A 27,619-nucleotide genomic window follows, 5' to 3' on the forward strand; every position below is an offset into this window, starting at 1 on the left:
GTAGAAATGCCAGTTTACCTTTGGCCCACAGTGACCACGTCGTTAGAGCTAACCGGGCTTCACTTCTTTCCTTCTTAACACAAAACATGTCTGCTACTTTCAACAAATCCCTGCTATGTGTCCAACGCTTGAACATCTGTTAAGAGAAGTAAATACATATTGGTAAATCAGATTAAATTAAAGCACTTAATATTCATCAATATTATTGACTTGATTACAATGACACTTTTGGATGAGAATTGAACTGAGCTGGATGATGATATCACTGTTTTCTCCATTGCATAGCTGCATTGAACTCATTCCATAATTGATGAACTTTACACAGTTATTGAACCAAACTGAATCAACACTGAACCGATTTCAACTGAATAATGACAATACTGTCTTTTTAGAGCTGCTTCACAGCAGAATTGAATTCTGATGGCATCACTGAATCATTTTCCTGTTATCACTGCGGCTTTGAAAATCTGTATTGTATAAAGTGCTGTAAAAATAAAGGTGATGTCTCGATTCTTTTTTATTTATTTTTTATTTAAATAATGAATTAATTGTAACTTCATTTTTTTGTAATTTTAAATAAATTGTATAATATAATTTATAATAAACTATTTTTAATTAGATACCCTCATTTTTGTGTATTTGTATAAACATTTGTATTGACCAGTGGCATTTTAGTATCATTGATATACTATTGTTGTTACATTAAGGTTGAAGCAAAGGTGAAAAGAGCAGCAGGATCTAGTCGCAGCAGTAAAAACAGTCAGGCAATCTTGGAAACCGTGACCAGAACAATCACATGATAATGACAATAACGGATAAACTTAAGAATAGGGCTAGATATACACAAACTATTGAGGAGTAAAACTTTAAAACTTTAAAATGTAATTTTATTTCAGTTAAAGGATTAGTTTACTTTCAAATGAAAATTCGCCCAAGCTTTACTCACCCTCAAGCCATCCTAGGTGCATAGGACTTTCTTCTTTCTGATGAACATAATCAAAGAAATATTAATAAATATCCTGACGCATCCAAGCTTTATAATGGCAGTGAACGGGACCTATGAGTAAGCTGAAGAAAGTGCATCCATCCACATCCATCCATGATGTGAAGTGAAGCAATGCGTTTGTGTAAAAAAATAAATAAAAATATCCATATTTAAACAAGTTATGAAGTAAAATATCTAGCTTCCGCCAGACCGACTTCCGTATTCAAGTTACGAAGAAAGTGTTAACTGGCATTGCGTAATATCTAGAGGAAGCTAGATATTTTTCTTCATAACTTGTTTAAATATGGATTTTTTTTTACACAAATGCATCGCTTCGCTTCAGAAGGCCTTTATTAACACCGCGGAGCACAGGTTTATGATGGATGGATGTGGATGGAAGCACTTTCTTCAGCTTATACTCATTGGTCCAGTTCACTGCCATTATAAAGCTTGGATGCATCAGGATATTTATTAATATAACTCTGATTGTGCTCATCAGAAAGAAGAAAGTCATATACACCTAGGATGGCTTGAGGGTAAGTAAAGCTTGGGATAATTTTCATTTGAAAGTGAACTAATTCTTTAATATTAGCTTATTTCAAATAATGAAGATGTTATAGTTTTAGTTAACAATGAACCCATGGTGTTGACTGGACATTGTTTAAAAATAGATCTACATCTAGACCTCATTTTTAAATTACATGAGATCAGTCAGCCAAATGACTGATAAAATATAGAAAATTAATTAAAGAACTGAATCAAACCTTGTGAAGTAATCTGTTGTTAAATGTTTTAATCGCTCTACATTCCATGGCAGCAGTTCTCCAGCGATGAAAAGCTCGACCTCTAACCCTGCTCTGATAGACGATGAGCTGGCTCTCCATTGCACACTTCCTCTGTTGACCCTGGATGAGAGCTCTTCTCCACTGTATGAGTACAGCAGCCAGCAGTCTCATCTCACTGCTGTACTGGAACCAGGCCTCTCTGTACCTCAGTCTCTGGGCTGATACTGTTTGTTTGTGCCATGCCAGCAGAACCCTACATGGAAAACAAGTCCTGGTAAAGCCAAAAGCTTTAATGACAGCACAGAAATGCTAGTTAGTATTTTTATTATTATTTTGAGGGGCTTTTGCCGGTTTGTTGAGGCTAAGGTTGGTATTACATGCATTATTAGCTGGTAGGGGAAAAAAATCAGAGGTTTTGGAAAACAGTTGATGTAATGATGTAACTGGGGTCTGTCAAACTTCAAAAAGTACATCACAAAACAACCATAAAATTTGACATCATTGATGCCAAAAGTCATTGCATATTACTATCATAAATTATTGTTCAATTTCAGACTGTTCCTAAAACAAATCTATCATATGGATTCAGAAGTTTGTAATATACAGTACACAAGTCACATTGACTGCTTTTTTTGACACCTTATGCACTGGCTATTTTGAGATTTAGGGCTATTTTACTTCCATAACATGCCCTCTTTCAGTGCCAGAAATCTCCCCTTAAGTAGCACTTATATACACCAAACTTTACAGTTTTATCCCCATCTATATTCTGAAGGTTTTTGTTCATATATCATTCACCTGACTTACATAATATTCCTAAAAATGTGGTGATTTTTTTTTTTCTTTTCTTTTTTTCTGGCTGTTGACAGTATTTTCTGATTCTCAAAAGTGATTTCCAACTTCTCTTTTGTAAAATCTTTTACTTTAATTTGTCAACAAAATGAAACAAGAATTCGGAACCTGGCTTCATCCAGTGTTCTGGAAATGTATGCAAATTAGTGCATATTTATTTAGATAATGCCTCACTTGCATATTTAAACATAACATTTCAGAAAACTTGTAATACAAAACCATTTTGCAATTCCTTAAGTAATCAACTGGCAGAAGTATGGTAATATCTAGATTAATTTTTTTACTCTATTCACCTGTGGTGTCTTGCCTTAATACTCAGTCTCACCTCCTCTGCTGTCTCTGTGTACAGTGATCTCTGCTCCTGACCCTCTGTGTAAAAGCTGCTTTCCAGCACAGGAACATGTTTTTCATCCTCCACACGATGTTTCTCTGCTTTCTGGCCCGTGAGATGTGCTGTCTCCACTGATGCATCGTCAGTCGGGCCCTCTTCCTCTCAACAAGTCTCTCCCTCCACACACACAGATAAAGACGGAGATGCCGAGTGTCTTCCCAGCGGTGGATGAGACTCGTGATGTGAAGTATGTGAGAATGTACATGGCTGAGTTTGAACTGCCAGTGACAGAAAGCTCTACGCTGTAGTCTCTGCGTCAGGACCTCCTCCAGCTCTCTGCTTATACACAGCAGCTCTGACTGATGCCTGAACTCATGAAGCCACTGAAAGAAATATCTGTAGGTAGAATAGAACGGAATCTTTATTGACCTCACCATAAAATGTTTTTTATTGAAGGTTTTTAGCAGCATTTAATTATGTTTGCACTTATATTGGCATAATCAAGCTCGATGGTTCAATTCGGCGACAATTTCCCCAAAAATCCCCATCAAGATTGTTTATTTATTTACTTACTTCTTTACTTATGTGCTTATTTACTTACTTATGGTTTTGGTTGTTTGTGTTCAGAGACTATTAGCTTAAAGATTATTTTGTTACGTTTTTCCTGCTTTTCCTTTTCCTGATTAGTTCCTGTTTCCTTGGTTATTAAGTATAAGTATTTGTTCCCTTAGTTACTGATTATGTTCGCCACCTGTTTCTTGTTCAGTTCTCTTTGTCTTGTGTATTTAAGGTACAACAGTTTTCGGTACAACATTTACAAGGTACAACTTTTACAGCAGTTTTACAAGTGTTTACAACAGTATACTAAAAACGGAAATGTTTTTCCTTCGCATTTTTCACATTCAGACGGCAACATTGTCAAAACAATCCCCGTTCACACGGATCTGCGAAAACGATTAAAAATGCTGTATTATGCATGCCAGGCTAGTAGCTGCCGATGTCACTTTGTAAAAAAATAGTACGCGCCTGTAGACTGAACACGTAATACGGATGCGCATGACTTCACCGTTTTCACAAATTTGCATTTTTGTAGTTTACATTGAGACAATAACAGTATCGTTTTCAAAAGCTGGCACTTTGAAACCCGTTTTCAAAAGTTTGCGTTTTCAGGCCCCCAAACGCCATTGTTGTGTATATATAACGTTTTCCGTTTTTAGTTGAAAATGGTGTTGTGTAAATTACCCCTTTGGTTTTCTCTTTATTAGGTGTTGTCTTTGTTTTACAAAGACGTCACATTCCTTGCGTTTGAATTATCTTCTTTGTTTTTGTGTAAAAGTAATATTGCTGCAAATAGATCACCTGCTCTTCATCTTCTCTGACCTGTTGTGACACATACTTGAGTAAATTCAGTGGAGTACATTTGGATAATATCACTAATTTTTAATTTATATCTTATGCTGACCATGGCTGCATTTACAGTATTTTATCCAAAAATACAGAAAGAACAGTAATATAGTGAAATACTATTAAAATAACTATTTTCTATTTTAATGTGTTTTAAAATGTAGTTTATTCCTGTGATGGCAAAGCTGAATTTTCAGCATCATTACTCCAGTCTTCAGTGTCACATGATCCTTCAGAAATCATTCTATTATGCTGATTTGCTGCTCAAGAAATATTTCTTATTATTATCAATGTTGAAACAGTTTCTTTTTTCAGGATTCTTTGATGAATAGAAAGTTTAAAAGAACAGCATTTATTCATTTATTTCAGATACAAATAAAATAATAGAATAAAATTAATTCTCTCACATGTTAGAATCAGCCAATGAAAAACCCTTATTTGATGACCTCTTGGGCATCCCCCTTAGCACAAGCTGTTTTGGATAACAGTGTCCACTAAATGACAACTGTCACACACCTGTATTTTAAGGCTCTTTGGTGATAATGCTGAGATCTTCTGAAATATTCCACTGCTTGGCTCCACATTCGATATGTTCTTCTCTTCATGAAAATCTTCCTCCTCTCATCATATTCACATAGAAGAGCCTGTCGATGAGCCCTATCTAAATCACAAGTCAAGAACACGCATGGGCTTTTATTGGTTTATTACCAGTTATTTGTTATGTTATAATGCATACACTCAATATACAGCAATATTGCATTGCAATGTGTATTATAAGGCAATGTATACTTTTTTGCATTATATATGCATATTAATTATACACATGCCTTTTAAGGGAAATGTTTAAACCTATTTTAAACTACAGTAAACAGAAAAGCAAGAAAAAAATAATGATATACATTTGGCGTAATTCAGTAATGATTTTGACTCACATTGTGCATGTTTTCTCCACTGCTGTAAGATGGCTTTGACTCTCAGGTGGAATCTGTGTTGTTCTTTGCTGTTGGCAAGCTGCTGCTGAGCACAGATGAATCTCCACTGACAGAAACAGACTCGCAAGAGTCTGTAGTGTGAAAAGGACAGAGCTGATGCCTGCCTCTGCTTACAGACCTGCACACAACTCAGCCATGCCAAAAACACTCTTAAACATGCAGACACAGACACACACCAACACACTATGATTAACATACACTTACTGAGTTTTACATAAATTTTCATGTTGCAGATGGATAAAACAAAGACTGAGGTTTCATCTGAGGTTAAAACAAGTGGTTGACCGTTTCAGTGACCAATGCTGATAACAGGTTGGCCAATTGCCAATATATACACACACGCAATATACAATTTAAAGACAGCAAATGAGATAATTACATAAAAAAAGCAATGAACACTTGTTTAGTATCATTAACATACTAATATATATATATATATTTTTTAATATTTTGAATTAGCTTTCCTTTTTAAATTTTGTTTTCATTTTAATTTCAGTTAAAGTTTTAGTAATTTTGTTGTTTTGGTCATTTTTTTTTAATTTATTTTATTTTTTATTTTTTTTAAATATGCCTATATAGTTTTTATTAAGTTTTAAATTTACTTAGTTTACATAGTTTACTTAGATTACTAAATTTACTTAGTTTACTTAGAGCTGAAATAAAATAAGTTTCTCGAGTTCACACTGTCACAAACAAGGACAGGATAATAAAATCTGAGAATTTATTGAACAGAAGAGTGCAAACACACAGGTGAGAAGTATGTGGATGCAGACAAACGTTAGCGCTTAGCTCAGAGGTAAAAGTCTTTATCTTGTCGTTTGCAGGACAGGGCAGACTGATGATTCCTAGGCACTGGGAAGGAGGATGAGGAAGGCTGAAGAGGATGACCACAGCTGAATGGCGAGGTAATATAGGGAGTCAGGTAAGTCCATACACAATGTAGTGAATGATGAGACCAGACAATGAGATTCATGAACTGGTGAGTACATATGGGAGTCATTCATGAGTGTGGCCTGGTGACGGTTGTTAGAATTCGGGTAAAAGTGAATGAGTGGGTAGAGTTGCAGGGTCTGGCATTGATGGAGTCGCTGAATACATGACACGCACGTACACTTAATCAGATAGGGTAGAGTTTGCATATTTGGCGTGCTGTCTGAGGGGAGGGCTCCAAGTTCGGAATTTGGCCTGAACCCAGAGTACTCCCCCATCCTTGACTGATTGGTTGGATTACCTGAAAGTGTTCCTCCTGAACTTAAAAAAAAAAAAAAAAAGCCTTAAATAACTTAATTTCACGAGTTCACACGTACATGTAATGGCATGTTGTTCAAGGGGAGGGCACACAAATAGGAGCAGGAGACTAAGGGTACAGAATTCACAGGATCGCGTCTGGGAGGGCTCTAGCAGCATCAGATGGGAGCTTGGAATCAGATGATCACAGCATTGGACAGGTAAGACTAGACAGAGTGTAGAAATACATTTGGTGAGTATGTCAGTTGTAATAGGTTGTCTAGTAACCGGGCAGGAGTCAGAGAGAAGTCAGGAGTAGAAAGATTTTTTAGAATTTTTATTTACAGACTTCAATACAGGATATACAGAGCAGGCATGAGCACCGACGCAGTAATATCAAATATGTAAATAGCAACAACGCTGTCTTGTACATTCATTAAAGTTGTTACAGACCTGTCTGCTGGATTAAATTTGAACAGCTATGCCCCTAGAATCCATACTTGAGGAGGGATTTGGCCTGGTGGTTGTGGGCCGCAGAACATAAATGGTGTATTTGATTTGATTTTGTTCCAGGCACAGAGGATTTAGGGGACTTATTTGTGAGCAGAACATGGTGGAATGATAGACTGATCTGCAAACTGCACACAAGACATTGCAGCAACCTAGAAAGACCCTGTTGTGAAGGTCAGTGTTTATAGTGTTTTTAGCACCCCAAAATGGACACTGGTTCCAGTGGACAACACGGACGGCGCATTAAGCTGAAAACAGCTTATGATACATTTAAAAGAAGGAGGTTCCAAGATGACGGCATTTAGCAGGACAGGCAACGGAGTTGCAGAAAAGAGAGAAAAGAAGATTATAAGGAGGGAAGGGGGCTGGGGCCAAGGCTGGGTATGCGGAGGCAGTCTAACACTAAAGTTGGCTCCTGGGACAGAGGGAGGAACAGGGAGAACTGCAGAGGGGAGAACAGGAGGGAGAAAAAGTGACATCAGGGCCTGAGCCGCTAAAGGAGACATCCTCACGTTAGGGTCTGCTCCTGGAGCTGGAAGCCATGGATAGGAAAATGGGTTAGAGACCGTGGGAGGTAAAGGTAATGTTTGAGTGGTTGGTGGGTAGCTGGCATCGCAGGTGGATGACGAGGGTAGGCCTCTGCATCTTGGCATGTGTGGAGCGGATCGTGTGATCCAACACCCCCGAGATGAAGACGGGGGCTCGACAGGGTTGTCGGGTGGAGAGGGATCGCTCCTTGGGCAAGCAGATTGTGGCGGAGGTTCAGTGGAGATTCAGCGGAGATGAAGGACTCAACGTCAGAAGGGAAGAGCTCGATTTCGGACATGACAACACTTGGGCTGGGCCAAATGCTGGTGAGGTGAGGGACAGCTATATATACAGGCCTCTCTTTCGCTGATTGGTTGGATTACCTGAACGTGCTCCTCCAGAACTTTGTTAAATAAATTTAATTTAAGTTAGGGTTAAGGTTTTTTATTTTTTTTCAGTTACTGTTTATTTACTTCAGGCAATGAGAATGTTTTTTTTATTGCTTTAGTTTTAGTTAACAATAATAACCCTGCTTGTTTTTTACAATATTTACTGAAATTTAACTATTACATTTTTTTTTATTTTTATACTTTTTTTATACAGGCATGGCTGTTGACAATGTAAAAATAAAATATTGGATGATTAATCATTCTGATTGATATATCGATGTATAACCAATATGTACAATATCTAGCAGCACCAACCAGAATTGCAAACATAATGACTTGTTTTGAATGACTTGCAGCTCTGTTTGGTGCAGCTAGTGGTGCATAAATAAAACACGACAGCTTTAAAACATGAAAGTGACATCTGATATCCACTGTAAAACAGCTAAAAATAAAGCCCATGCTATTTTCACAGACATGACGTGTACCTGTTCTGTAGCGTGCGAATATAAACGGCTCTGGCAGTCTGCTGCTGGCTTACACATGTTACCCACGTGGAGAAGCTCAAGTTCAGTCTGTGTCTCTCTGCTTTGCTCTTCATCCATTCAACAGCACAATTCTGCTGCTCACAGTATGGCACCACGGCCTATAACACACATAAAAACCAGGAGTCACAGATATAAGCTACATTTGTCCACAGTCAAAGTCTTAAATATATAAATATGATTTATCAACAGCTTCTTAAAGTCAGAATTAAACAACATTAACTAATTTTGCTTCTCTAATATTGATAAAAAAGACCATTTATTAGCATGAATTAAGCTAAAGAAACAAAAATTATCATATTTTTTTTGCCAAAATTTGTTTGTTTTTGAGAAATATTTGTTTAAATGTAATCTAAAAAAAAAAAAAAAGAGAGAGATTTTGGTAATTTCCCATTCAAGTAGATGTGCTGTACTTGTTTCACTATACCTATACAGAAAATAACTGCCTGAGCCCATTACCATGATGGCCATTAAGTGAACTGACTTGCCTCAAAGGGACTTAATTACTTATACTGATAAATAAGAACGTGTATTAATGCTGCCTTCATCTGAATTATCGTAAATACGAGTTTCCTAGTTAAAAATTGGACATAAATGCCCTCTCAAGTCATTTAGCACAGGAAGCTCGGGGATAATTTTGATAACCAAGTTCCTGAGTTGAGCATGCCATAAACTTTGAACATGGCAGAGGGGAGAACGATTCTTGCTGTGACTGGTATTCTTTATTAGCTGTTTCCACAACAGCTACATTGTCTTGTCTTGTCATTAAAGTAGTGCATATTTACATATATGAATAATCATTTGATGTGTATTGTATGTTTTATACACTGTGAAAATAGGCTGTATTTGACCGAAATTCTAGAATTGTCAAGCTGACTATCTAGATAGCGCAGGGGATGTTTATATAGTTGTCAATTAATGGGACGCTAAATACCATTTTGGCTTTAATAAGATTTCCCCAATAAATAGGCAGAAAAACCCTGGTGTCCTCCATGATTCCGGTTCTTTCCGACAACAAAGCACTTGAATACGACGAGCTCATAATCACAACTTCAGAAGCGAGAAGTAGGAATTTTCCAATAGCACGTGAAGGCAGCATAAGGAAGTCAAAAGGGTCCATTATGAGATCATGTGGACTCTCAATCAGTGGTTCTCAACCAGGGGGTCAGGGTCCATTAGGAGTCCTTAGCAAACTTCCAAGGGGGCCTTAAGATGACATGTATAGTAAAATTTAGATTTTTTATTAGGAGAAGGTAAAATTTGTCTATCAGGACAAGAGGACAAGAATATTGATGTTCTTGTGTTTTTAAGTGTTTAGTCAGAGATAAAATACCTTAAGAATACACACATTATGGTTTTATGGATAATATAGAAGGTTTTCAAGAATTTAATGTAAAATTGGTACCGTTCTTGGAGAATTTTTTATGGTATTTACTATTTTTTATTAAGAATGGTATTTAAAAAAAAAAAAAAAAAAAAAAAAACACTCCCAGAATTGGGCAACAATTATATGTATAATTATAAAATAATTAATGTATACACATTTTATGCCAAACTATAAAATAATTTTATCATGTAAAAATCCTTAACCTTAATCCTTATTCTGTAACAACTGAGAAAAATCAGACACAAGTATTTGTTACTGTTAACAAATAATGTTACGGCGACAACCCCCAAAGTAATATGACCAGGCCTCTGGTTGCCATAGTTTTATGACGAAAGAATGCAGAGCTCAAACTCACTTTGAATCAGTAGGCCATAGGAAGGACACATAAAACAGACTTTCCTGCATTAATTCATAGACGAAATGAGCAGTAAATGAATGTGCATCCCAGGACAGTGTGTGTATGATTATTGTTATTATGTCTTGTGTAGTGTACCTTGCATTGTATTTTGTTTTATGCATGTTTTATGATAGAACCAACAGTTAACCTCACCTATGCCATGTTTGGTGTCTACAAATTTGTATTTTGAAGATTTAAACGATTGTGTATATTATATGCCGATACCTGTGCAACATAGTAGTACTGCAAGAATATTTTTTTCATTTCGCTGTAAATGCTAAGAAAGAATTATTTTTCTGTGGCCTTTTCTTAGAACTAATTGATCATGAATACTGAGTGTTCACAGGATGAACTGATTAATTGATTGTAATGTCTATGTAGCTACATCAAGTTAATCTGATTAACTAATTAAAATATTCATAATTAATCATAAGTTATGAACAATTATTAATATTTCCCCTTTGAGCTAATATGCTACAATTCAGTAAATCACAAACAACTAGAACAGTTATGTAAATTCACTGGTTTAAAAAGAGTGGGAACGCTGAAGAACATTCAGCATTCAACTTCTGTAATCCTGAAATGTAATTATTTTAATTTATTTTATTTATTTATTTTATTTTTTTTTTTTACAGAAACTACAAGTGCCCATATGTGGGGGACTTGGAGTAAAAAAAGATGAGAACCACAGCTTTAAATACAAAAGGAAATAAAATAACAAGACTCCCCAGTGCTGATGGGAGTTTTTCTGACCATACTGACAATTAGAGTAACTAGGGCAAATTCATAACATCATAACATTATTTTTTACCAGTCTGGTCCATGTACAGAAGCAGTGTCTGAGTAGACTGGTGTCATGGGTAAGTGCCACATGCTGTTCCAACATATGCTTCCTGCATCTCTGCCAAACCATTAGTTTCCACTGAACGACAGAATGAATGAGCACCCTCCTCTCCTGTAAATTAAAAAAAAAAAAAAAAATCAACTAAACAACTTTGTCCCAAAGTCTCTCAAACTACCAAACGTAGTTTATTAGTAGTTCACCCAAAATTAAAATTTTGGTAAATTTTGCTAATTTTGTTCCAGACCCAAATTACTTTTGCAAAAGGTGTTTTTGTATGATACAGTCATGGACATAATTTGGGGGTGGGACATTTCCCCACCACTTTTTGCCAGCATCAATATTGTCCCCACCACTTTTTGAAACATCTCGCTGCACGGATGTACTTAATATAAAAGAAACATCTCCGTTTGATTAGCAGTTTGTTAATTTGTGTTAAATAAGTGGTGATCTGTCGCTGGAGTGTGTTGTTTTTGAAATCATGCTGAGTGCTCATTGCCACAAGCGCTTCAATTTATTGGGTGATATTACAATCACTGATCAGCTGCTCTTTCAGAGCACTTCTCAGTGATAACCTCCCTGAGGTCCTGCCTCCTCCTTTTCGTAGCCCGGCACTTCTGCCCCCTACTCCTCAGAGGGGTGGCACAAGCTGCCACAATAGACTTCTGATCCTGTCTCCAAGAATCCCCTGGAGACTGGTCAGAAGGCTTAGAGGAAGCCCACAAGGCACAGATGATTGTCCCTCTCCCCTCGAAAAGATTGACAAACGTGAATGGAGTTTTCTTACCGTGAACTTGTCACAGTGCACATCCAGCATTTTTTCAAAGTTGGCATAGTTACTATAGAGCAGCATTTCTGCCAGAGGACCAATACAAATGATTTTGTTTATTAAGAATGTCATTTACCCAGTGCTGGACAGCCCTGCAGTGCATTTGAGTATGAGCTCTCCACACCCTGAAAACCACAGTCAGTTCTTTACGTCTCCTGCTTTTTCTACAGAGATCCGCCTGTAGCCTCATATCTCTGTTAGTGTGCACTAGACCCCTCCACTGGGAAAAAGCCAGACTCAAATCAGGATGCATCATCCTGCCGAGGGCTCTTAGTAGCACAACCTGAGGAAGAATGAAAAAGTGGCAGATTTATATGAATAGAACTGACTGCTGAATTGCCGCAGTTTGGTCCCCTACTATTAATAATATAACAGCAGAAGCAAAGCTGACTCTGGGTCAGAACCGTTACACTATGAAGTTTTAAATTATTTACCGCTAGAATGATCCAAAAACAGGATTCATATTATGGGCTGATTAAAAACTTGGTGGAAAGAATCCATGCTCAAGTTGTAACAAACAATAAAAAGCCATAAAAATCTAAAATCCTAGTATCAAAATGCAATTTTGTTTCTCAAGTAAATTTAGCTCGTTTTAAGGATGTTTCGATTTTGATAGGATGTTAGCTTTACTGGGGAAAAAAGCTAAACTGCTAAATAAATAAATATTACTAGATTTAACAAAGTGCATGTTAAATATCAGGGACATATTATAAACAAAAGGTTTATGCATAAACAATATAAATTGCAATTGATTGATTGGTTGACCAATACCACCTTTGATCTGCGAAGTCTGCAATGATCATAGGAGCCCCAGAAACAACTATAAACCATTCTCTCATCTCCTGGGTCTTTATGTTCCTCAGAAATTGTACTGCAGGGGGAAAAAAAAGCAAAGTAGGATGGTCTTTAAACTTTGTATTAAAATTACTGTACAATTAAAATAAAATTTTGTCTTATGTAGCTAACCTGATAACTGACAGCAGAGATCTGTGTTCCTCTGACACAGTCCATGACATGTGGCTGTGCTGTGATTCTGTGGCAAGTAGAGGGCAGTGTTGCTCTCTGTGTGTCAACACACTTCGCTCCAAACTATCATCTTCTGCTGTGCAGTTTTCACATTCTACCAGAGAAACCTGATTGAATGATTAAACATTCATGATGCCAAAAAATATTCACAATATGCTTATTGATGATACAAAACCTATATTTCTCCAACTGATAATGTTCCTTAGTAATTACTCAGCTAAAGAGCAGAAAGTTTGACAATAAAATCAGTCACTGTTTTGTATCAACAATACTACAATATTAACAGTATCGTGGTGCTTTTGAGATCTCCGGTCTCCGGAAGTCTTGGTCTAAGTCTTAAAGGGATAGTTCACCCAAAAATGAAAATTATTCCATGATTTACTCACCCTCTAACCATCCTAGGTGAATATGACTATCTTCTTTCAGACGCACACAATCGGAGATATGTTAAAAAATATCCTTAGTCCTCCAAGGTTTATAATGGTTGTGAATGGCAGCCCAAATTTTGAAGACAAAAAAATGCATCCATCCATAAAAAAATGAATCCATACCATGACATAGTACACAATGACATGACATACCAAACGTTATAGCGTAGCATGTCATGGTGTAGTGTAGAACGTCATGGCATTGTGTACTACGTCGCTGAAGTTAACGTTTTTTGGGCGTACGTCGAATGCATATGGCTGTCACGCTGAAAGCTCGTTATTTTACTTTGTAAAGTTTTAAATAAGGATATTTGTCTTACGCAAACGCATCGATTCGCTTCAGAAGGCCTTTATTAGCCCCCTGGAGTCGTATGGATTAATTATTTTATGGATGGATGCATTTTTTTTTTTTTGTCTTTAAAATTTGGGCTGCCATTCACAAACATTATAAACCTTCAAGGACTAAGGATTTTTTTAAATATATCTTCAATCGTGTTCATCTGAAAGAAGATAGTCATATACACCTAGCATGGCTTGAGGGTGAGTAAATCATGGGATAATTTTCATTTTTGGGTGAACTATCCCTTTAAGGGTTCTGCTATGGTCTGGGTCTGCTAGCTAGAAAAATGCTCATTTAAACAAAACAAACAAAATGCAGGCAATGGGCAGCTAGCACTAAGTCTTGTACCTGAGGTACAGCAGTGGACATAAGAGGATCAGAGCAGGATGAGGAAGAGGAGGATGGATAAAGATGAGCCAGTCTGGCTGTGAAGAGCAGAACTCCATCAGAGAAAACAGCCTGAGTGTGTCTGTACCACTCCAGAAGAAAAGCCCGCTGAACAGCTCTATCTTGAACTGATCTGTGGGATCTCAATTAGAAATTTAAAAATTGAGCAGGGAAAGGTAGAGAGACATAGTTACAGAGAAAGAGAAAAAGAGGAGTTCATCATACTGTGCCAACTGTTGTTTCACTAATATCTCTGTCCACTTATGAAGAGTGTTGTGAAGCAGTAGCGTTGCTGATAGTTCTTGAGCTGAAATGCGTGTTTTCCATTTGAACACTTCCATCGTACAGCCTATAATCCAAATAGATTTTCAGCATTGATGATAATAATAAGAACTGTTTCTTGAGTATCAAATCAGCATATTAAAATTATATCTCTGAAGAATCATGTAGCTCTGAAGACTATAGTAATGGCTGCTGAATATTCAGTTTTTAAAATATTTTCAAGTTATTTTAGGTTGTAATAATAGATCACAATATTACTGTTTTTACTGTATTTTTATCAAATAAATGCAGCCTTGGTGAGCATAGGACTTTATTTAAAATCTTTCCAACCTTTTGAACTTTTGAATGATAGTGTATATCACAGATAGCTTACATCTTAAGCATATAATCATACTCATGAAATTATCTAACCTGTGTTTTTCTGTCTTGTATGAAACTGGTGGATGAGGAAATCCTTCTGCAGACAGTGTAGCTGTAGAGATCTGCTCCATTGCTGTAAGCATGTCTTGAGTGTCAGAGCCTTTCTGTGATAACAGTAATGCAGAAGCAATGCACTGCGTTGGACTAGTGTTCTCCACACCGATAAACACCTACCATAAGCACACAGAGAATCAGTGCCACAACATCAATGAACAGTTTAGCAACCACACAGCAACACCCTATAAATACACTAGTGTTCAAAAGTTTAGGGTAAGTAAAGTTTTTTTTGTGTGTGTGTGTGCGTGTGTGTGTGTGTGCGCGCGTGTGTGTGTGTGTGTGTGTGTGTGTGTGTGTGTGTGTGTGTGTGTGTGTGTGTGTGTGCATGTGCGTGTGTGTGTGATGAGCCATCCAAGACTATAGCAAGCTCCCATGAAGAAACTCACGGTCTGCAGATAGGCCTCAGCCATCTGGCACCGCACAAGAAACAAGATACCAGGGGAATATCCATCAACGTGAATGTGGCAAGTGTAACAAGGGCCAACCCTGCTGAAAGATGCTCCTGCAGGAACTCTAGCACTGAACCAAGCAGGCAGTGGACTGGGTCCAAGTGTCGTTGATCGCACCACAATGCAAAAAGATGCCACTGAAGATAATACAATTTCCTTGTGGAGGGAACTCTCAACAACCTCGGCTGAGAGACCAGATTCTAGGAGCTGATCTCACTAAGGGGCCAAACCCACAGTTTCCAAATGTCGGGTCGGGGGTGAAAGATCGACCCCGAAAACAAAAAGTCCCTCCTGGTCGGAATATCCCATGGAGAGCCTTCCAGGAGAAACACTAGGTCCGGGAACTAAACTCGAGCTGGCCAAAACGGAACTACGAGTACTAGGCATACTCTGTCATTGGCATACTTTGTTGGAACAGAGCTATCGGGGAAAATACATACAGACACAGCCATAGCCATGTCAGAACCATGGCATCTAGTCCTAACGGAGCTGGAGGTGTGAGGGCAAACCAGAGAGGACAGTGGTTAGACTCTGCTTAGACAAAAAACTTCACTTCCATTCTGTCGTTCCTCAGCAAAATCAACTCCACCACATTCAAGTAGAGTCCCTTAGGCCTCAGGTCCTACTTCGACAGGATATCTGCACCCAGATTCAAGTGTCCAGGGACATAGACTGCCTGCCAAGGACTTATACATTCTGCAGGTCATACAGTATAAACAAGGTCATATAAAATAAATATAAAACAAAATAGCTCATATTTAGTTTGACCCCTTGATGTTGGTGAATAACATTTTGTGAAAGATAAACTCTTTCACTAACATTTTTATGAACAATTGACAACATTTCAAAAAAGTGTTTGTACTTTATTATTTGTATAAAGTGCAAGATTTTCAACATCTCATTTAAATGTAACAGCCACAATGCAAATGAAGCCCAGGAGAACAAGCTGACTTACCTTGAGAGTTGAGCTCTTTGTAAATTCTCCCGTACTCTCCTTAACTCTTTCCTTTCCCGCGCACTTTGACGCCACATTGTAAATGTAGTCTGCATTCTACCTTTATCCTGCAGGGGGCGCATTCTCTCCAGACATCTCCTTGTTTCCTGCATCCTTCCTGTGACATTTCTCCACTTCCTGAAGTGTACTGCACAGATTTCAACAGCAGCCATCACTCCCCAGCTGCGGTTAAGCCTAATTTTTTTTATGCCCTTCCCTCACTAACTTCCCTCCGTCTGGTTCACTCGAAAGCACGTCATTGCTTACGTTGCAATGTGTTTAAATTGAACACCCTTAGCCCTTGATCACTTTGAATCCGATATGGAGCTGATGTATTATTTATCATTTTTTTTCATCTTATAAATTTGTTTGCACATTATTCTATAGGCCTGTATGTATGCTTGAGCTGTTAAAAAATAATATAAACAAATATAAATATATTAATGTATTCATATTTAATATTAAATATAAAATATTAAAAAAAATACATAAACAAAAACGTATAACAAAAACTATAACTGTGTAAAAAAACAGTCAGCTTAAGGTAGCTACAAGTATTAAATGTGGTTAAATGTCAAAATAATTCCAATATCATACACTAGACTGTGTGAGGTGGGGGTAAATTAAGCGCAATCTGCTGTGACCTCACATTCGTGTTGCACTGTGATCTCTGGATCTGCCTGAAGTGTACATATTGAGTAGACTCGCTCCCTCGATCAAAATCGAGGGGCCGAGGGTCTGTCCAAATAGACTTCCATTGTCCACTTGACAAAGTTGAATGCAATTTAAAATGGCGGTGGGGATTCCCCCGAGGGGAAGTGCTTAGGGAAGTTCACGAGTGTATGTCTAAAAGTGGAGTTTAATGCATCTTCAGTCTCTCACCTCAGCAGACTCCCCTCATCAAAGTTATGAAAAGGCCTCTGGCAAAGTGCTGTCAGTGTCAGGGGCTGTTACTGAATGCTGTCAGTCATTCCTATCTGGAGGAGGGGGTTTTGGGCTTATTTTTTCCTTTTCTTTTTCTTTTTTCTTTTGGCTCCACCTACCTGCTAACATCTGTCTGGAAAGCACCCATGGGACTCTGGTACTCAAACGTGTTAGTTTTGTCTTCTGAACGTAGCAATGCCAGGAGTGCAGGGCGCGTCTGTTCCGGAAACAAATGATGTGATAGCACATTTACACTGTATTCCACTGGTAAACTCCAATTTGCATTGACACCTTCACCTAAAAACTAGATTTTTAAACCACTTGACCATACAAAGAAAACGCCTCCACAATGCTATGGTGTTCTGGGTGGTTACTATACCTTTGTTATGCAGTTACTAGGTTATTTTAGATGGTTTCTTGGGCTTTATTTACATAGCTCTCTGTAATGCTTAATTATGATTGATCTGATTGTCACATCAACTGACCAAGGTCAGTTTTTCCCCAATAATTTCAGTAGCTACACTCTATAATGACTGCTCATCCAGATATTTGGGGCTGGCACTTCTTTCATACCTCTCGTACCACACTGTTGACACAGTCTCTCTTGTTTCATTCAAACATACCTTTCCCAAAAGCAGTGCAAGTCACTCTCAGAAAAAAAAGTGCAAAGTGTACATTCAGGGGTTCAACAGCTTGTCACAGGGGCAATACCCTTAAAAGGACATCTTTGTACTCTACCTTATTTACTCCTAAAAGGTTTGTAGTAGTACCTTAAAGGTGCTCTATGTAAGTTTTTGACTGTACTAAAGCATAAAAATAACATAATATGTTTGCAGATATTTATTAAACATGCTGAGTTCACATACTCGTTTCTCTGAAAACCATTGCTACAGCCAGTTATTTTACTTTGAAATGTGTGTTCCGTGTCGGAATGTCTGAAATTTTGTTTTGGTCTGTGCAAGACCGCACGTTGCCAATTTACCCAATAGTATTTCACCTCCCTGGGTTGCCAGTTGGCGGAAAACACATGCAGCGAATTGCAGCCATGGAAGCCAGCGAACAAACCGGGTCAGAGATCGCAGATTCTACCCAACCTAAAAAAGCCTCAGCATCCATCTAAAAATCTCTATGAATGGAAGCATATTAAAACGTGTTATCAACTCATCATAAATCAATATATCAACTGATTATCTTACAGTGTGTAAGTCTCCTTGCCTTCCAATGTCAATTGAGCTTGCTCCTGTTGCGTGTCTTCAAACTGGCAACCGACCAGAGCGTCAAGTCTGAGGAGGAGGGGGCGGGGCAAACAATATTTTGAACTTGGACTGCAGTACCCATTTCAACCACTAGCTGTCATTCTTATATAAAGCAGCTTTAAAGGGATAGTTCACCCAAAAATGAAAATTTGATGTTTATCTGCTTACCCCCAGGGCATCCAAGATGTGGGTGACTTTGTTTCTTCAGTAGAACACAAATGATGATTTTTAACTCCAACCATTGCGGTCTGTCATATTATTATGTCATATTATATCTGTTGTATAATGCTTGTCAATGGGAACTCCATCTATAACAGTCAAAAAAAACATGAACAGACAAATCCTAATTAAACCTTGCGGCTCGTGACGACACATTGATGTCCTAAGACACGAAACGATCGGTTTGTGCGAGAAACCGAACGCGCTCTGACGACGGAAGTGATGTCTCACGCTTATACTTCAATGAGTACGAGACATCACTTTCGTTGTCAGAGCGCGTTCAGACCTCACCAACCGGATGCGCAAGGCAGTTGGACATAGTGGTGTTTTAGACGTAAAAAATGATATAAATACTGTTCGGTTTCTCGAACATACAGACCGTTTCGTGTCTTAGGACATCAATGTGTCGTCACAAGTGCAGGGTTTAATTTGGATTTGTCTGTGCATGTTTTTTTGACTCTTATGGATGGAGTTACCATTGACAAGCATTATATGACTGACAGACCGCAATGGTTGGAGTTAAAAATCATCATTTGTGTTCTACTGAAGAAACAAAGTCACCTACATCTTGGATGCCCTGGGGGTAAGCAGATAAACATCAAATTTTCATTTTTGGGTGAACTATCTCTTTAAGGATACATGTTACATGGGTTGCACAATTTGAAAAAAAAAACTGAATAGCTGATAAACTGTAAAATTACAATTCTAATATTTATGGCTGTCTTAAAGGTATAGTTCACCCAAAAATGAAAATTTTGTCATCACTTACTCACCCACAAGTTGTTCCAAACCTGTATGAATTTCTTTTCTTCTGTTGAACACAAAGGAAGATATTTTAAAGAATGTTGGTAATCAAACACTTGATGGTAGCCATTGACTTCCATAGTAGGAAAAAAATACTATGGAAGTCAATGGCTACTGTCAACTGTCTGGTTACCAACATTCTTTAAAATATCTTCTTTTGTGTTCAACAGAAGAAAGAAACTTATACAGGTTTGGAACAACATAAATTATGTCATAAATTATGAGTAAATTATGACAAAATTTTCGGGTGAACTCTCCCTTTAAGACAAATGGCTTCTTCTTTGACAAGTGCTATTTTTCACTTAAGACAACCAATAGTACTGTGTCTTCATTGATGATTTTTGAGTATTATACACTCTAGCTTAGAAAAACAAACAAACAAACCATTATCTAAATGCCCAAATCTGCTTGTTAAGTCATAATGTATAGAATATTTCGGGGTCCAAACCTCTACTCATTTCAATTGAGAATACTATCTCAACAGCCGTTTATAAGCACTATTTATTCATATAACACACTTAAGCTAAGCTTTTAAAAAACTCACAGTGTACACTGCAGTCTTGGGGCTTAATGACACAAATATTTTAATGATTCATAAAAGATGAATCATTGTCCGGCCATCTGAGATTTCGATATGGATAAAGGTTAGGATCATAATTATTTGGTAGTATTACAAAGTGTATATTAGCACTGATTGTTGTTTGTTCTGGCATCTGATAAAGAATTTGGACTGGACATAAGAGATCCGGACATCAGATCTAACATATGCCTGGATATAATATAACATAATTTTTTTTTTTTTTCACCTGCAACAACCGTTCATATTTTTATAAATACTTTTTGGGAATGGCTTACTCTCACTTTGAAAAAAAAAAAAAAACATATTTAAATATCTTAATAGAACAATACCAACTAATATTTTAATCTCTTAATTGCCATACAATTTGAGTATGAGTGACTGTGGCACTAAAATATGTGCTCACAACACTATAAATACAATCTAGATAGATCTAAGATCTAAATCATTTGTATCATTATATATCGTTATAATGTCCAGCACTAAAACCTGATGACAAAGCACTAAGGCATTACAGACATAAAAGTATTACTTTCTGTAAAACTGCTTTGAAACTGTGCGTATTGTAAAAAGCACTATACAAATAAATTTGACTTGACTTGAGGTAAGCTTTAAGGTTGTCTCTTTAAGGGTACTGTCCCAGTGTCCCCAAGCTGCTGTACCCCTAATAGCACAATTGTTTTGCTGACAGTGTTGGTGCCTTTCGTGTTCCATGGCAGAAAATCAGACATGCAGTGAATGACATGAGGGTGATAATGTGAGAGGCAGATTGACTCTTACCGGCTCAAAACTAACTGTTTTTCTCTCTCTCTTTGAAAGGATTCTGCTCTTTTCTGCCAACGATGGAAGAAACGATTTAGGCTGCTTATCTGAGTGGACTGTATCAACTTCTCCAGCTTCTTCTGACCGGTTACTGATTTTCCATTTCATCCATGCTGATGCTAACAAATGCATGCTAAAGAAAGACAGAGATCTCATTGATATCTAGAGGAAACAGTTGAGATATTTATATAAGATATAGAAAATACTGAGAATACAATCAACATTTGGGAGACTAGCATGTGCATGACACAGACATGAACCTAACAATGTTCTGTCTGTACCTGTACTGATCTGTGGCTAGCTGTTTTCTCTGCCAGGTTATTATCCACAGGGTCCAGACTTTGCTCTGGAGTCGTCTGCCCCACCACGAACATGACCACCACTCCTGTTGTCTCCTAGAGAATTGCTTTAAACACGCCTGCCTCCACAGCAGCCAGTGCTTATAAAGTACAGATAGACTGCAAGGTTTAAAGCACATACAGACACATTTACATACACAACTAGATATTTACATGTTCTTAAGAAAAGGAGAGTGGTGTTTCTAAAAGAGGTTAGGTTAAACTTAGGTTAAACTCATGATAAATAGCAAAGGAAAATCCTGATTCCTGTCCAAGACAGTGACTCAGACATCCCTATTGACTCTTATTCATTGTGAGGTAACTGTATATCTGACCCAGATTACAGGATGATTCTTACTGATAATGAATCACAGCTGTTCTGAGCTCATGCATGTTCCTCCAGGTGGAACATGTGGTCATCAGAACCAAAGTTCTTCCGGGCTGAATGAGTCGTTTTCTCAAAGCATCTGTGTTGCGCTCATTGTGTAATGAGTTATCCAGGTGTCTGCTCTCATAGTGATTCTTCCACTGTAACAGAATATGTCAGGTACTATTACCTTAAAGATATGAAATTGAAATGGTATGTCTACTGTCTAACACCATGCAGATTTTGGCTTTTGTCCATGCAAAAACTGTCATACTGTCTGTAAAATCATAGTTATTAAAGTCAACTATGTTATAAATTTCTGCGGCATATTCTCAGGAAATTGTGCCATAGTATATCAAAAACATTTGGGGATAATCACATGGGGATCCATACCATGATACCACAGTTATTTATCACTTTATAAGTCCATTCATAAAGCGTTACATTATTTCACAGTAAGTTATTTATTATTTGGGTTAGTTCACCCAAAAATGAAAATAATGTCATTTATTACTCATCCTCATGTCGTTCTACACCCGTAAGACCTTCGTTCATCTTCAGAACACAAATTAAGATATTTTTGATGAAATCTGATGGCCCAGTGAGGCCTCTATAGCCAGCAAAGTCACTGAACCTCTCAAGATCCAGAAAAGGTACTAAAGACATATTTAAAACAGTTCATGTGAGCAGTGGTTCAACCTTAATATTATAAAGCGACGAGAATACTTTTTGTGCACCAAAAAAACAAAATAATGACTTTTTAACAATATCTAGTGATGGCCGATTTCAAAACACAGCTTCAAAGCTTCACAAATCTTTTGTTTTGAATCAGTGTTTCGGATTGCTTATCAAACTGCCAAACTGCTGAAATCATGTGACTTTGGCGCTCCGAACCACTGATTCGAAACAAAAGATTCGTGAAGCTTCGAAGCAGTGTTTTGAAATCAGCCATTAGAGGTTCAGTGACTTTGCTGGCAATAGAGACCTCACTGAGCCATCAGATTTCATCAAAAATATCTTAATTTGTTCTGAAGATGAACGAAGGTTACGGGTGTAAAACAACATGAGGATGAGTAATATATGATATAATTTTCATTTTTGGGTGAACTAACCTTTTAAGTAGTTGAATAGTAATAGTTAAATAGCATATGCAGCATAACTCAAAACTGTAAAAAAAAAAAAACTTTTTCAAAATATTTTTTAAAATTACAGATCAATCCTGTTAAATATATATTAGAATTCTAATAACAAACCTATAATCTTCAATAAAAATGTAGTACTTAAATATAAGTAATCTGACTAAGTATATATAAATAAGTTTATATATATTATGTTAATATACTCTTGTTAATAATATAAATAGAAGCCTAAGTCATAGGCACACAAATGTCACAGTTTCCTAAGAATTTGTCAAATATGATTCGCTAGAGTATTGGGCTGTTGTACAAATTTTCCACCTGGTAAAAACTCTGATAGAGCAGGAAATTACATCTCCTCCTCTCCACTGCATCATTTTGAGCACAATGCATCTTTGCGGCCCATCTCAGAACATACAGAGCTTTGCTTAAAACCCGTCTTCTGTCATGACAGCAGGCTTGAGAGAGTAACCTGAGTCTTTTGGACCACAATCTCAGACAGCGCAACCGCAGATGGAACCTATACAGGTCTTCACACCTGCATATAACACACAGTGAGAATTGAATAAATATTAACAGTGACATCAATGGCTGTCACCGGACATATTTCAGGGCCCAACCTCCAGATGAGTCTCTCAATCTAAACACAGTACATGGACTCTAAAAAGCATTTAATTCTATCCATTCAGCTGAGCCCAAAATTACAGGTACAAGTCACAACAAGTTAGAGATGTATTGTTATATCAGCTCTATCAGAAGGATTTTTATGCTTTCACAAAAACAGGCATTTGACACAGATACAGAGTTTATTTTCTTTACCTTTCTTCTATTTTCTTTTCATCAAAGTCATCATAAGCCCCTGGTGCCACATCAGGCTTGTCAAACAAAAAGAAAAATGTTAAAGACGTGTTCAGCTTTATAAAATCAAATTATATTATCCCTTCAAAACATGCTAGTCAAGAAAAATCTTAAAGGAATGTGAATAGGTTTTCTTATTGGAAACCAATCATACTGGAATTAAATAAGAATAAGAATCAGCAGGCCACCAACGTCATAAGACGTTTCTATTTGGTTGAAGCATCACAGATTGTAATGTGTTCTATTTGCTTTTGTGTCGCGTCACGTTGCGCCGCTCGTGCATGGTGTTACACTTAGTCATGAGGCAAGGTATCCAAAACCCAACATCTGCTAAACATCAAAATGCTAACAGCCACACAAAGTTAAATAACATTATTGCACTTTGATATTTTGTTGATTTTTGTTGAAGTCGTGGTATTAAGTAACCAAAATGCTGTTTGTCCAGTGGTAAGGGTTTATGTCAAGCCAATGTTGGCCCTTTGACATTAACCGATTTTCATTTTCTGCCAAAATTTTACTTGTTCAACATTGGAGTCTGTCTTTCTGACATTACACTGACATCCAGTGCCCACCTTTGTACACTCAGGAATCAACATGATCTGAAAATTACAACCCAGTCTCATTGGAATGCAAGCTTCTTTTTTGTATATGTAAGGGATAATCCATGGCATTACATGATTATAATGCACAATGTGGAGGCAAAAAACACCCCACGTGAAGCCTCCGCGAAGTGCGTTAAACTTGTGTAATGCATACCCAGCCATGGATTATCCTGCATGCTTATATCATGGTTGTCACTGATGTTTGCAGTGCAAAATTTAATTTAAATAATTAATAGTTGCCGCAGGGCAGTGTTGACAAGTTTCTTTGCTCCTCAATGTTTCTGTATGTGCATGCTGTGTGAGCTCTTTTCACTGTGTGCGCTTCAATGAAAGCAACACATTAATTATAAAACGGTGATTAAACTGTCTGGAACTACCAATGCATTACACAGTTTGAATGCACATCTTTGAGCCAATCAATCAAGTATTCAGACAGACCATGGCTTATTTTTTTTTTTACATACATTAATAATAACAAGACTTCATTTGAATGATGCCAAGGGCATGAGGTAGCCCATCTATACATTGTGTGGTATAATACAATATATGTCGGAGCTAATAGCCTTGTGGGCAGTGCTCACACATAAATAGCGGAAGTGTGCTTCTGACAACTTGATTTTGATTCAAGGTCCTTTGCTGATCCTATTCCTCTCTCTCCACTCTATCCAATCGAGGCATAAAAAGGCTTTAAAAAAGTTTTTTTTTTTTTTTAATAATCTCCATTTATGACAGTCTGACCGGGCCATAAGAGTCAAATAAGATATACTGTACATATTAGATTCTAATTTAATTTTTGTTGTCCAAATGGATAATTTGTCATCCATATTAGAACTCTACTGGTATTGTACTGAAATGTCTTACTGGAAAACAAAAGGAAATCACAGAGGGGGTTATGAGTTTAAAATAATTTTTTTAATGTTAATTATCGTTAATCATTGTAAGTCTGTTAGTAAACTGTAGTCTTAACAGTATTATTTAAAATTATCAAGGAATTCTCCATTTGGACTGGTTCCAAATAATGATAGAAATTCCAGTAGGCTTCATTTAAGATATTTTCAATATGGGATTTTGGATGCCAACATACCTGAGCAGAAATCCGAGCTTCTGTTGCAGCCACGGCTTTACACTTCGCAAAAGGTGAGTGTTGATGAGATCTAAAATATTGTCCATCAATAGACACTAGTTCATTCCTACTTCCTGCCAGTCCTGGAGGACATTTGTATGCTTCTTTAAGATAAACTCTTTGCATGTTTTGCGTATGGTTCTTTATATCCTCTCTATGAATCACCAGTGGGTGCATTTGACTCAAATTCTCCTGCATTTCAAGCCTTTTATGAGGGTTAATCTCAGTAGGGCCATCAAAAGCCAATTTGTCTCCATCAGGTCTTCTGTCTCTGACAAAATCTTCATTTTGTCCAGATTTGTTTGGTGGTTGTATAGATACTCTAGGGACATGATTAGAGCTGAATCTTGTATTACAGCACTGAAACTGCTCATTTCTTGGTTGTCTTTTGATATCTCTTGGAATGTAGCTACTGTGCCTTTCACTTTCCGTGACGACAGGTATTGTGAGAGAGGAAACCGCTGAGGTGGATACAGATAAGTTGGGAGTTTGATGTTCCACAAAAGAGGCTGCTTGTTCAGTTGAGTTGAAGTGTAGCATCGAGCAATGCAAGTTTGCAGACATCCACGAGGACTCAAGAAGCTCATGAAAGGTACAGGATGAAAGCCTTTCATCTTGTCTTTGAAAAGCGAGTGCTTCCTTTTGGGGTTTATAAGCAATGTCTGCAGAATTAAAGCAGGTCGGCGGGCTGTCTTTCTTTGAAATTGTGGATAATGAGGAATACTCTGTAAAATCCCTCTCTGGGGTCTTCCATTGCTCACACTTATGCTTGGCTGCTGTATCACAACATATGAGGGCTGAAGCATCTCTTAGTGTTGTATCTCTTCTGGCATATTTTGAGCCACTTGCACTCTCTGAAACCGAATAAATGTTCTTGTGGTGAGGAAGATCAAAAGTGCAGTCTGTTCCCCTCTTGAAGTGTGTTTGCTGAATGAAGGGCTCAGAACCAAACGTGAGAATAGAGGGAAGTTTGCTCAGCGGTGTGTTCTTGTATGAAGTTGTACCGTCTTTCTGAGCATATGGAGGCTCATCTGCGTTTTCCTCAGGCAACGGCATGTTGCTTGTTATTCACATTTTGCTGTCTCAATACAGATCTGCTCAGGTATCATTTAAAAACAAGGTCTCATTCCATCAGCTCAATAAAATATTCATGCATAACCATGAGGTCTGCATTAAAAAAATGCTGAACTTCCAAACAATTCAATTAAAGATCTAATAATTTAAATGTTAACTGATAAAACATTTATTTTCTACATTTGGATGATGCAGATAATCATTTGGCTACAGCTGTTTTGTAAAGTATTTACAAAAATCACTCACCCTCAGGGGCAGCATGTTATATTTGCTAATGCCTCCATTTTGTGTCATCTTTAGTTAATGATCTGTATAAAATGTGGGCGAAACATTCAAACTGCAGAGAGCACGTTGAGAGAGCTAAGAAGATTACAACCAGATTACTGTACAACCAACCCGCTGGGAGGAGCCAGGACATTAACTCAGTCTAGTTCTCAGTTTAAGCTGAGAGACGACATTTAAAAAACTGTCCAACCGTATCCATTGACTTTGTATCGCGTGAGGCTGCCTCCTTGTCATTTCTGACTTATTACAAAAAACAGAACAATGCCCAAAAGCTGCTGTGTGACAAGGTGTACACCTAACAAGCTAAAAACCCAGAAATAATTTTTTATAAGCTGTCGACTCCAAAAAACGAATGTTTAAGGATACAAAAGTGGATACAGGCAGTGAGACAGATCGCAACGGGTCATATTACTATAAGAAATACACTGGAGGGGAACGTAATCGGCGACAACATATGCTAAACAAACAAACAAAAACAAACCATTCATTATTTTTAACCATGTCAAAGAATAGTTTCAGCTGTCGCCGAATACGTTCCCCTCCAGTGTATTTCTGACGTTCAGCAGCCATGTTGATGAATGATGTAACGCAGGTGGTGGAGTAATAACTTCTTTAAATGAATCCGTTTGAGATCGAATTATTTCTAGATTTTTTGCTATAAATTATGGACATGGCATCTGAGGACTAATCCTCATTGTTCTCAGTTATTTTGCTTTATTTCCAGATTCAATCATAGGCTCGTTCTTACGTACCAGAGCACGTATGCACATGCGCACTCTTTAAAAACGGTGCTGAAAATCTCTTGACAAACTAAAGTATGTAATTGACATTTGTATATATTTGAAGTAAAAG

General features: G+C 37.4%; 1 protein-coding gene across 21 annotated transcripts in view; it reads right to left on the reverse strand.

The window, feature by feature from the left end:
• Window positions 1–26,884, reverse strand: part of LOC127518043 (uncharacterized) — a 44,999-nt gene extending 18,115 nt beyond the window's left edge. For 2 of the 21 annotated variants that reach the window (XM_051904349.1, XM_051904347.1), the window contains exons 1-21: window positions 25,370–26,780; window positions 23,645–23,700; window positions 23,147–23,363; window positions 21,681–21,850; window positions 21,266–21,442; window positions 20,943–21,117; window positions 17,426–17,523; window positions 16,344–16,530; window positions 14,874–15,052; window positions 14,406–14,529; window positions 14,142–14,322; window positions 12,966–13,132; window positions 12,774–12,870; window positions 12,076–12,282; window positions 11,141–11,284; window positions 8,489–8,646; window positions 5,290–5,498; window positions 4,874–5,018; window positions 2,948–3,349; window positions 1,750–2,023; window positions 19–136 (exon numbers count right to left, since the gene is read on the reverse strand). In XM_051904349.1, the coding sequence (XP_051760309.1) occupies window positions 19–136; window positions 1,750–2,023; window positions 2,948–3,349; window positions 4,874–5,018; window positions 5,290–5,498; window positions 8,489–8,646; window positions 11,141–11,284; window positions 12,076–12,282; window positions 12,774–12,870; window positions 12,966–13,132; window positions 14,142–14,322; window positions 14,406–14,529; window positions 14,874–15,052; window positions 16,344–16,530; window positions 17,426–17,435 (2,602 nt within the window). In that variant the 5' untranslated portion in view covers window positions 17,436–17,523; window positions 20,943–21,117; window positions 21,266–21,442; ... (2 more) ...; window positions 23,645–23,700; window positions 25,370–26,780. Of the gene's footprint in view, window positions 1–18; window positions 137–1,749; window positions 2,024–2,947; window positions 3,350–4,873; window positions 5,019–5,289; window positions 5,499–8,488; window positions 8,647–11,140; window positions 11,285–12,075; window positions 12,283–12,773; window positions 12,871–12,965; window positions 13,133–14,141; window positions 14,323–14,405; window positions 14,530–14,873; window positions 16,531–17,425; window positions 17,524–20,942; window positions 21,118–21,265; window positions 21,851–23,146; window positions 23,364–23,644; window positions 23,701–25,369 lie in introns of all 21 variants that reach the window. The other 19 variants (XM_051904348.1, XM_051904354.1, XR_007931435.1 and 16 more) reach the window with 19 other exon arrangements.
• Window positions 26,885–27,619: the final 735 nt, after the last annotated feature.

Source organism: Ctenopharyngodon idella, chromosome 8 (genome assembly GCF_019924925.1).
Source record: "Ctenopharyngodon idella isolate HZGC_01 chromosome 8, HZGC01, whole genome shotgun sequence".
Lineage (NCBI taxonomy): Eukaryota > Metazoa > Chordata > Actinopteri > Cypriniformes > Xenocyprididae > Ctenopharyngodon > Ctenopharyngodon idella.